Source organism: Musca vetustissima, unplaced genomic scaffold (genome assembly GCF_032173495.1).
Source record: "Musca vetustissima isolate MV318-11 ecotype Yass unplaced genomic scaffold, APGP_CSIRO_Mvet_v1 utg17337, whole genome shotgun sequence".
Taxonomy (NCBI): domain Eukaryota; kingdom Metazoa; phylum Arthropoda; class Insecta; order Diptera; family Muscidae; genus Musca; species Musca vetustissima.
In genome coordinates this window covers 189,872-202,385 of record NW_026880320.1, presented here as the reverse complement: position 1 = coordinate 202,385, position 12,514 = coordinate 189,872, and the positions used below count along the sequence as shown (strand labels likewise).

General features: G+C 36.1%; 1 protein-coding gene across 1 annotated transcript in view; it reads left to right on the top strand.

Moving 5' to 3' along the window:
- Positions 1–12,514, top strand: part of LOC133325879 (A disintegrin and metalloproteinase with thrombospondin motifs like) — a 160,369-nt gene that overhangs the window by 18,422 nt on the left and 129,433 nt on the right. Inside the window, exon 2 of the mRNA XM_061534579.1 lies at positions 6,400–6,885. Coding sequence (XP_061390563.1) covers positions 6,400–6,885 — 486 coding nt within the window. The remainder of the gene's footprint in view (positions 1–6,399; positions 6,886–12,514) is intronic.

Genomic DNA, 12,514 nt, shown 5'->3' with positions numbered 1-12,514 from the left:
ATTATCAGGTCTCTCACAAAGAGCTTCTGATAGTTTATCAGAAACCGATGAGCATCAAATTTCAGAGAAGAGCAGAAGGCAAACTTTAGAAAGTATTTACCTACAAGTTTTGGCAACTTCGCATACTGAGACATTAGAGTCTTTAAAATGTCTCTGCCTTCAGTTCCTTCACAGACTGTCTATAGGCGCTCTATTAAAATGTAGGGAATTTTTACTTCGATTGAACTCCCTGAATTTCAACAGATCTTTCACAAAGTCCCGTTTCCCAAAAATCGCGGAACTTCAAATTTCTGATAAGATTAGGTGGTAAGCTGCAGGGGGTATTTACAGGTAATTATTGGTAAGTTCGTATACATAGACTTTATAGCCTTCAAATTCCCTATAGTTCGACTGAACTTTATCAGATCTGTCACAAAGACTCCCCGACCTTAAACTTTCAGAGAAGAACAGAATACAAACTGTAGGGTGTATTTGCAGATAATTATCGTCAAGTTCGCATACTAGTCATATGAGTCTGTAGAGTCTTTAAAAAGTCGACCTGCCTTCAGCTCGTTTAAAAAGACCGCCAGAATTCCTATAGTTCGACAGAACTCTCTAAATGTCATCAGATTTTTCATAAAGACTCACTGAGCTTCCATAAGCTGCTAGGCTTTGAATTTCAGAGAATTATTGAAAAGTTCCAATACTTCCTACGGAGTCTATATCAAGTCTCCTTTCCTTAACCCGATAAATCGTCTAAAAAACCTGTACCTGGGCAGTGCTAATGTGAACATATCGTCACAGTCCAAAAATTTATCCTGTGGATTATCCTAATAAGGAAAAAGGATACAATTCAAATTTTTGGATTCAGAGACCCACAATCTAAAAAAAATTACAGCAATATTCGGGTTAAGGCCCTCTATAAAAAGTCTCCTTTCCCTCCATAAAAATTCCCTATGCCTTCACTGAACTCCATGAATATCTTCAGATCTTCATCCCTCTATAAAAACTGCCTTCAGATACTCTACAATGATTCCCTCTCGTTTATAGAAGTTTGAAGTCCATTAGACTTTCTGAACTTCTGCTAGTCTATAAAGACTACCTTCAGCTCATTTGAGCTCCAGAATTCCCAAACACTTCAACTCGAAAGATTCCCTGAGGCTTAAGTTCGTTTATCTGATGCTTCAGTAGATTTTATACACCTCTGCTCATCTGTTGAGGTCAATCGAATTTGTTCTCGTCTGTAAATGTCCGATGTGCTTCAGATTGCATATTAAAAAATCCGGTTATTAATAAAAGCTCTCACCACCAGGGCATCAGTTTATTTGCAAAGATCCGCTGTGTTCCAGATAGTATGTAAAAACTTTAAACATTCGCTGAAGCTTCAGTTCGCCTGCCTGATGTTTCTGTAGGCTATGAAGAACTCCTTGAACTTACATGGGTCTATGGAGGCTCCCTTCCAGGCCTCTCATCTTTAAATATCACAAGAGCTTCATCTCGCTAGAAAAGATCCAGTTCGACTTCCTGATGTTTCAGTTCTCTTCGAAAGAATTCTTGAAGTTGCGCTCTTAAATACAAAATGTCCGCTTGTTTATGGATGCTTCCATCCCACTAGATTTTCTCAGCTTCTGCTCGTCTATTAAGACCAACTGAGTCCGTGCTCGTCTGTTAAGGTCCAATGTAATAAAAAAATCCTGTTGTTTATAGAGGTTCTCAACCTATTAGATTGCCTAAGCTTCTGCTATTCTATAGAGACACCAGGACATTAACAAAGATCTGTTGTGTTCCACATAGTCTGTACAACCCCTCAAATTCAGCCCGAAAGATTCCCTGAATCTTCAGTTCATCTCCCCAGGGTAATGAAAGACTTATTGAACTTATGCGGATCTATTAATGATGCCAGCTTATTTATAGAGGTTCATTTCAGGCCCTTCCGTCTATAGAGACCATCAGAACTTCCACTTGTCTGAAAAGATACCTATGTATGTACACAAATTCCCAACTTCAGCTCGAAAGATTCACTGATGCTTCAGTTCGTCTCCCCGATGTCTCAGTATTCTATTAAATACTCCTTGAACATTATCTGGTCAATTAAAGATTCCAGCTCGTCAATTGACGAGATTCTAGCTCATCCATTAGAGATTCCATCTCATCCCCAGAGCTTTAGCTCATCCCCCGTGCATCAGTTGCACTCAGGCTTGTCTGTAAAAAATTCCCATCTACATTTAGGAAAAAGTTCTGCTCAAGTCTATCTGTCGAGACTTCCTGGCCTCTATATAGAGCCTTTCCCAATGCTTCAGTGTGTCTATAAAGACACCCATATATATATGAAGACTCCCTTCAAATCGTCTATAGAATCTCCCTCCAGCTCGTCGATAAAGATGCCCTTCAGCTGGTTCATAGAGACCTCCTTAGCACGTCTGTAAAATCTACCTTTAGCTAGTCTGTAGAGACTCCCTTAAGATAGTCTATAAAGGCTCCTATCAGTACACTTATAAAGGTTATAGTGAGCTCGCCTATAAAGGATCCCTTCACCACGCCTATAAAGACTTCCTTGAGATCGCCTATAAAAGGCTTCCATCAGTTCTCCTATAAAGGTTCCCTCCAACTCGCCTATAAAAGCCCCCTTCAGCTTGCATGTAGAGGCCGAATCTTCTTTCTGTTCTCTTGAAGTCCCATTCAGCTTCGTCTATTAGACTCCAACCCCTGTCACATTAAAGTGCCATGACATATCAATTTCATAACTGGTTTCTATTGAGAGAAAAAAAATCGGATGCCTGCAATTGCGGCATTGAGCTATTAAGAAACAAAAAATTGAAAGTAATCTTTGAAACTTAGCACATAGGCTCAGTCAATAGCTCTGTAATGGAACCTTTGGATTATAGAAATCATCTCGTTTTGATGGACATAAATCTTTTGCTAAAAAACATCAATCATTCTTTGCCAGCAGCAGCGTGTGAAACCCTAGCTTTGTTAAAAAACTGAAAAAACTGCCTAATACCTTTTGAAACCCCTTCTCTCCCTCCCCTCAAAATACATACCTCCATCCCTTCTAAAGAATACCACAATACAATGCTATTATCAGCATCGATATTTTTCCTTCGCTTTCTGTTTTGTTTTAGAAGACGAAGAAGAAAAAAAGTTGTTGCGTTTATGATGACGACAAGGTAAACCACATTTGGTTCAGTTTGGGTCTGAAACCGAACAACAGCAACAACAACGGCAACAGCTTTTAGCACAAGATTTAGCTCTCGGTACGTCGAACAGTTGTGCTGGCTTGGTCCACGAGTATAATAACTGAAGTTATTAATGCAAAAACCAATGATGCCAATGTTTGCTGGTCGGCTAGCTAGCTGTTTGTTTTTGTTGTTGTTTTTCTTTAACAACAACAATATTTAATTGTATTTGGATTTTTGTTGTTGTTGTCTTTGTTGCTGTGTTTCTTATTCTGATTTTTGTTTTTCATTGTTAATATTTTTCTTTTTGTTGTTATTAAATTTTAACTGTAGTTTTTACATTGTTGTCTGTCCATTTGGAGTTACAGCTTGCAGATTCTGCAGAAAAGGGTACCAAGAAGCCGGTTTTAGTTTAATTTTGTTTTGTTGTATTTTTTCATGTAATTCTCCGGATGCTGTTCACAGCAAAAAATTGAAAAAAAAAACAGCAACCCATAATAACGGTCAATTTTAAGTAACTGTACGTCGGATCTTTTATTGGTTTGTAGATAATTGAATTTTATCTGCATGTGTGTGTGTATTGATTGGTAGAGTAAGAATATTTCCAATACATGAATTGAAGTTTAAGCCCTTTTTTCTTGCAACTGGTTTTTTGTGTGTTGGGTATCATACAATGAACTCCGGAATATAGGTGTGTTTTGTGTTGTTCGGTGGATAACAAAATGGAAAGGAAGCTGGTTGCTGATGGTGCTATAATGGGAACTTACGTTTTTTGCAATGTATGGCTGTTGTCCAAGTCTATTTTTAGATTCGACGAAGATGGACATTATTTAGAAATCAGATACCAATCCAAAAAGGAATTGAAGGTCACACATAATTGGAGACAATGAAGAAGCAGAAGCATATAAAGAAGGGAATTAAAAGGGTACTTTTTAAATTCGAATTCATAGAGCAAAAACGGGATTTTTTTTAAAGGGAAGTCTTCAAGGGTGCTCGAAATTAGTCATCGTATGCATGCACACAAGCCAGGGTGTGCATGTTGACGATGACCTGCAGATCAAGGTGTCTGTATAGGGAGCCAAATAGTCTCTATATACGAACTGAAGAAGTCTTTAATATCTTCGTAGGCTTTAACTAATTTCGACCACCCTTGAAGACTTCCCTTTATTTGCCCATTAAAAATTTCCCTATGAAGCTGCCCCTTAGATACTCCCTTTAATTGGTTCGTCTCCAGTTCGTCCAGTTCGTCTATAAAAAACCCATGATCTTCGCCTATAAAGTCTTTCTGAGTCAGTTCGTCTATAAGTTTGATAGGCCTTCTATATGGACACATTGATTTGTAGGCCATCTTTAAACACACCCTGGCTTGTCTATGTAAATACTCCGGCTATCAGATTCTCTATAAGAACATCCTGAGGCCCAGTTTGTCTATAAAAACACCATGATCTTCAATTCGTCTATAAAGTATTTCTGAGTCAGTTCGTCTCAGGAAGAGAGTCTATTAAGACTCCCTGAGCTCTCTCAGCTTAGCTATAAAAACTCCCTGAGCTATCAATAAGGACAACATGAGCTTCAGATTGTCTATGAAGACACCCTGAGCCTCAACTTATCTATGGAAACTCCCAGAGCTACCTAAAAGACTATCGTAGCTTCGGATCTTTTATAAAGACTACCAATGAAGACTTCTTGAGCCTCATATTGTATATAAAAACTCTCCGAGCCTCAGCTTGTCTACAAAGAATCCCTGAACCATCTTAAAGACTAATTGAGCTTCAGATTGTCTATGGAGGCTTCCTGAGCCTCAGCTAGCCACAGCAAGTCTATATAACTCCCTGAATTTTAGCTTGTCTGTAAAAACTCCACGATCAACAGATTTTCTACAAAAACAGCTTGAGCTTAAACTCGCTTATTATGAAGACATCCTGAACTTCAGGTCGTCTATAAAGACTTATGATAAACTATAAAGACTTCCTGAGCCTTTACTCATGTCTAAACATTCCCTAAACCGCAGTTCGTCTATGAAAGACTCCCTCCAGCTCGTCTATGAAAGAGTCCCTTCAGCTCGTCTATGAAAGACTCCCTTCAGCTCGTCTATGAAAGACTCCCTTCAGCTCGTCTATGAAAGACTCCCTTCAGCTCGTCTATGAAAGACTCCCTTCAGCTCGTCTATGAAAGACTCCCTTCAGCTCGTCTATGAAAGACTCCCTTCAGCTCGTCTATGAAAGACTCCCTTCAGCTCGTCTATGAAAGACTCCCTTCAGCTCGTCTATGAAAGACTCCCTTCAGCTCGTCTATGAAAGACTCCCTTCAGCTCGTCTATGAAAGACTCCCTTCAGCTCGTCTATGAAAGACTCCCTTCAGATCGTCTATGAAAGACTCCCTTCAGCTCGTCTATGAAAGACTCCCTTCAGCTCGTCTATGAAAGATTCCCTTCAGCTCATCTATGAAAGACTCCCTTCAGCCCGTCTGTGAATATCATCTATAGAGACAGCTCTTCTATAAGGACTCCCTTCAGGCCTTCTATAGAGACTTCCTTCAGTTCGTCTATGAAATATTCGTCTATAATGATCCTGATCAGTTCGTCTTCACCTAAAGAGGTTCCCTTCAGCTCGTCTATAGAGTCTTCCTTCATCTCCGCTGAAGTAAAATCCTTCAGCTCGCTTATAGAGGCTTCCTTCAGGCCATTTCCAAACATTGCATTCAGATTGACTATAACGACCCATTTCAGTTAATTTTTTCTGCTATTTTTTTCTATTTAAAATCTTCCCCTATGATTTCCAAACCCCCGATTATTCCAATGCCCAATCGATGAGTTATCTTAACAAGATTCCAATTATATTTCAGCGAGTTAATTACATGAGCCCATCATTCAAACTGAAGTTCACAACACTTTGGCTAACCTGCACTTAAGTTGTCAGTGTTGTTTTTTAATTATCTCCTGAATATGTTTTGACTTTTTTTGAAGTGATCTGGTTTTTGGAATTGGATTAGTATTTTGATAACACATTGATGAATTGATTTGGGAATATAGGCCAAGGTTTTTTTCATTGTGATAGGCCATATAATCGGTTATGGATTATGATAATAATAGGGTGAAACTAATTGATGGTAAAATAAATGAGCTCATGGAAAATATTACCAGAAATCTGGTTTTCTAATTCTATTCATTTTTTAGATTTCATTAGTATCACTTCTTAATACTTGACCTCTAATATTAAAAAAATTATGTTTTCTTTATTTCCAGATCCACAAACAAATGTCACCGCAACAGCTGCAATCGATATTCCATGTCGATTCTCATGATGCAGTGCCACAATATGAAGTTGTACAACTACTCCATCAGCACAGTGAAGAGCCATCATCTGCCTCGACGTATAGTAATTATCGTCGTCGAAAACGTAGCATTGATGAGCTGACACCCAACTCGGCCACAGATGACGATTTGCATCACGTGAAAAAAGATCTCAGTAAGACACCATATTTTAGTGAAGGAGGAAAATCATCACCGAAAAAGGCCAATAGCCTAACGGACAACCAAAAACGTAAACATGTTAAGGATATTCACGAACATAAAGTACAACTGGCGGCCTTTGGTCAAAAATTGAATTTAACGTTAAAGAAAACGCAAGGCCTCTATAAGAAAGGTGAATTGCACAAACTGCCAATGTGGTTTATGAACGAGGATGCCAATGCAACACATGGTGTAAATTTGGAGAAAATTGAAGATGAGGTAAGTTTTTTTTTAATGAAAAGAAAGGAAAAACATCCAAATGGTTGTTTGGAATTTATTGGCCATCGTGACCATAAAATTCATTTTTATTTATGGATTCCATCATCGTTTAACAATGTTGGCCCCTGTAAATTGCTGTGTATGTCTGCTCGTCTGTTCATCTGTCAAATCTATCAATTACTTCATCAATTGACTACCAGTTATTTGGCAAAATGGTTGTTTTGTTTTCTATTTAAACATTTGCTGCTGGTTTTTTGTAGATTTTTTTTTGAAATGTGATGAATACCCTACAATATGCTAAGGGGGATTAATAATTTCAACGGACTAAAAATATAAAAGTATCATATTCCATGAAGCAAAATATATACTTTCCAAGTACTACCATTTTCGTGTTTCTTCTACAGTGAGATTTATAATTCCGCCAAGATCTGTCACCCCAACCCAGTTGAGCTACTACAATAACAGCCTGTTACTTCTTCTTGAAGGTCTGTAAAGTTTTTCATTTATAAGTCTCTAAGGTGACTATCTATAGATACATCTCTTAAGCGTTATATTTATCCATTTTGGTTATCGAAAAATTATTTTTTTTCCAGCTAGAAAGGCTACCTACTGATCGCCTATGAATATTCCAAAAAATCGGCTATACAGACTTCATTCTGGGCTTCCATGAAAACACCTAAAATACTCCGTTCGAGATTTAAGAAGTGGTTCAAAATCAAGGAAGGTGTTCCCGAACTCTAAAATATTCTCCCCACATATTATTTCAATCAGTATAAAGCCCGTAAAATGTCCCTTCTGGTTGACCATACGGTCTTGTCGACTTCTTGTCAGGTTCTAGTTTGAAACTTTACATATGCCTCACCTAGGCATTCCTTACATAGCTCGTCTACCAAGAGTTATTGATCTACAGCTAACTTGTAATGACTCCCTGAGCTCAACTCAGGTCGACTATGAAAACTTTTTGGAACATATTTTTTTCAACGATTTTCTGGAGCCTATGCTTATCTGTAACCTATATGTAACCTGAACCTATATTTTTCTAAAAAGGTTTCACCTCTTCAATATCCTGACCCTGCCTCGCTTCCAAAGATTTTGCGAAATTCTCATCGTCTAATAACTTTTAACCCTACAGACTCGACGGGGCTCAGTCCATATATACCATGCCCCCATGCTATAGTTCATCTAAAAAGTAACTTTTGACCTTTTACTCGTCCATACAAGACATCCTGAGCTCCAGATCTGATTTTAAGGCTCCCTGAATCTCAACTCGTCTATGTTTAAGGTTTCTTTGATCGCAGCCATGAACAACAACACTTGATCCTCAGCTTATCTTTAAGGACATTCTGAGCCTCGAAACGTATACAAAGAGCTTCCTGGGCTTCTTATCGTCTATAAAGAGACTATATGAGCCACATCTTCTCGATAAATCTAAGCTAGACTTCTTTTGATGTATAACGATTCTCTGAACTTAAGCTTGTCTATAAAGAATACTAGAGCTACAATGCTACAGATCTTCAATAAAAATCGCCGATCCTTATTTAGTTTATACGAACTATCAAAGCTTCGAATTTTCTATAAAAATTCCCAAAGCTTCTGTTTGTCTATAATGAATCCCACCCATTCATTTCCTCTATCAACTGACCTGAGTACCTCTGGTATTCTTTTCCTGAGGATACCGAGCTAACTGAGGCTCATCTGATGTTAAGACTTCTTGAATTTGAACTCATTTTTGTTTAAATATTCATGGACCTTAGCTTTAAACCACAACTCGTCTATACAGACTTATTGAGCATATTGTGGGCTCGGAACGATTACAAATACTTACTGAGATGTTGATCGTTTATAAAGATCAATCCATGAGCCTCAGTACGTCTATAAAGTATACCAAGACCAATGATGTACTAGAAGGATTCTCTGAGCTTCAGCTAGTCTATAAAGAATCGTAGAGCTTCAGCACCTCAGTTGCATTATAAAAAAATTGTATCTTTCCTCGGAATGCACATAATTTCTTCTACTGCCCATTTCGTAGTCCACGTTTCTATCTTCTTCAGGTGTTTCTAAGAAATATCCTTGCTGATGTTGCACATTTGTGTAATGCTGACTCCTATGTCAGTATTTTTAGTGCGTCTCTCAGAAATCGAAGCTTTGAGCTGAAATGAATATAGCTTAAATAATCAGTAAGTTAGCGAACTAGGGACTACCTGCTGGAATTATCCTTATCAGTTGGTCTATGAAAGATTTCAGCGGAAGTAGTATTTCTGTAAAAAAAATTAACCTCGCTTCACTAAAAAAAGATACCGTATTGTCGGAAGCATCCGTGGATTCTTAGAACTCCCATATATTTACGAAATAATAGGGCTTATCTCGTAATAAGGACTCTACAGAAAATAGTCCATTCTTTAGCAGTTTATGAATGGCTTCAAATCGCCCTAGGCTCCCTGTAGTTGTATTCCTAATAAAAGCCTATTTTCCTTATCTCTAAAAATTGTAGCGTTTTGGTCTTAGGATCTCATATATGAAATCTTAATGGCTTTTGAATGGCTCAATATCAAAGAATGTCATCTTGTAAATTAGTAGTGTTCCTAAATTTACCTCCTTGTCGCTACCATATTGGTTTCATAATTTCTTATTTTTCTCTCTCAAAACGTCATGCACATGTATGCCCCAGAGTAACAGATTAATTTACATTTCTTGTTCAACTACTTTCCTTTTTATTGTTGTTGTTGTTATAACTATTTTTCGAATTTTTTTGCTTACTTAACTCTGTGAGTTGCATATATGTTAAACACCACACACACATCACATTCGCTAAAGAGGTGATGACGACAATGTGTCGTCGTCTGACCACTAACTATTACATACAATGTTTTCATATCAAAATTTATTTTGGGTGAGTGTTTATAATCAAGTAAAACTTCCGCGTAACTTCCTCTCGCCATGAATTTGCAAAAAAAAAAGACGCATCACACCGTTAGCCGTTTTGAAATTTATGACCATCACTGCTTTCTATGACGTCTCTCTCTCTTTCTGGGTAAAACTGCATTCACTGGGTTAATTTTTTCTTTCTGTTCAAAATTCCAATTAATTGCTCAATTTGTTTTTTTTTTTTTTGGTTATTATATTCAGTGCACAAAATCTAATGGCTGAAGAGATTGGTAGATTGGCGGATTGGCAAATGTGAAAGACTTAAGTCACGAACAATATGAAAATTTGCATATGAAAGTGTAAATTATGTTTTAATAGACAGGATATGATGTGATGTTTGTTGGTGTGTTTGTGTGATGTGATGTAAGGATACTGTTATGTTGTTGTGTGTTATATGGTTAGGAAGTAATTGTATACACAATTCCAATGAATTGATATTAGATTGTGTAATTACACCATGTTTAGAGTAAAAGGAGATGGAAAGGAAAAAAAACGAAAGACTAAAAACACAAACATAAAACAGAGTTTTGGGGTTTCTGAAAGGAAATCATCGTAGATTTTAGTCTTTATTTGTGTAGACTTTTTAAAATATTTACACCAATAGTCTCCAAAGGCGTGGATTTTTAAAAATACCACTTCACATTGTTAGGCGTAGATTAGAAAATCCTTATTTTTCCCTAGTCTCCATTGGCATATTTTGTTAAAAATACTTTTTCCAACAGATTCTGTTGGCGTAGATTAAGAAAAAAAAATCCAAAAGTCTCCATAGACCTGCATTTAAAAAAATCTTCACCTTTATAGGCGTAGATTTAAAAAAACTCCTTTGCCTCTATAGGCGTGGATTTTTTTAAACATTTTTACTGTAATCTCCATAGCAGCTATTTTTAAATTAAATTCTAATTTATTTCTTAATTCTTTGCCAAAATTTATTCCTCCCAATAAAAATATTAATCATTCTATTCGACAAAAAACCATTTGTCATCATCACAATTGGTTGCAATCAATTGACTGTCACTCACTGCTTAGAATGTCATATGAATCAAAAGAATATTAATGTTTATAAATCACAGGTGTTATTGTTGTTCAGATTTCCAAAATGGTTTTATTATGCAAATCAAGCAAAACTATTATGCAAATGCCAAAAATTGAAGCTAAAAATACCATAAAGTAAATAAATATTGAAATTCGGTAACAATTATGTGGGTCACATTGTATTACAAATAAGATGTAGGCTTGGTTTTTTGGCAATAATATATTGAATACAAAATTTCGAATTGAATTCATTTTGGGATATCAAAGCTTCTAAATAATCATAAATTATTTAAAAAGATTTCAAAATAACATCGATAATTATCAGTCCATAGTTGTGAAAAAAAATACATTCAAAAATCTTTAAATCCACTCTTAATGGCCTCTTATATGGCATTTAAATTTTTTTTTAATTTAAAGTCCACGCTTTATATGGCCCTTCAAAAATATATATTTTTTAAATCCACGCTTAATATGACCCGCCAATAAATGTATTATTTTTTAATTTACGCTTAATATATCCTTTCAAAAATTATTTTTTAAATCCACGCTTACTATGACCAATCAAAAAAATATTTTTTGATATACTCTTAAAATGACCATTCAAAAATAAATTTTTTAAAATCCAAGCTTGACATGGTCTTTCAAAAAAAAAAAAAAAATTAACATAATCACGCTTAATAAAGCCCTCAAAAAACATTTCCCATATATAGTTAAATCGGACGAAACTATATATGGGAGCTATATCTGTACCAGTACCTTATTTACCTGTACGTTATTTACAATTTAACATAGACAGACGGACGGACATGAATAAATCGACTTAAAAAGAGTCTATCTCGTTTCCTTTTGCCTGTTACAAACATATGCACAATGACATAATACCCTGTACCACAGTGTGGTGAAGGGTATAAAAATCCACTCTTAACAGAGTCCTTTAAAAAATAGCTTCTGTTTAGATGTCTTAGATGTCGAACCTCGAATAAAGTATTTAAAGACTCTTTAGGCTTCGGCTTGACTATAAAGGCATTCTTATTCTCAGATCCTAATTAAACTGATATATTAAGTCTCACAAACCTCAACCTCAGCTCGCCTGTGAAGACGTCTTCGAGTCTCGTCTCATCTACAGAGACTGTCAGCTTGTCAATGTCTATAAAGACCCTTTGGTATTAGACACTTCTATGAAAGACTGCTACTTCAGCATATATATTATGTACTGCCTAAGCTTCAGCTCCTTATAAAGACTTTTAGGGTCCCAACTCGGTTATAAAAACTCCTTGATATTCTTTTTTTAAATCCACTCTTATGTTAATTCTTATAAATTTATTTTTAAAAAAAAGTCAACGCTTAAGTTATCCCTTAAACTTTTTGTTTAACTCCCCGTTATGATCGCTTCAAAAACTATTAAAAAAACACACCTAATATGGTAATTAACAAAATTTTTAAAGTACATCACAATTTTCAGGTTATTGTTTCTGAATTTAAAACACTACATCTGAAATTATCACCAAGCATCAAAAGACTTAGGACACAAACTTCGATCATTTCCGTATATTTTAAATTTCAAACCACTTTGAGGAAAAATTGCTAGATAATTGACCACTAGCTGGATTATTCTATTATCTATTATTTATTCTACGTTAAACCAGGAAAAATACAAAAAAAATATGTTTGG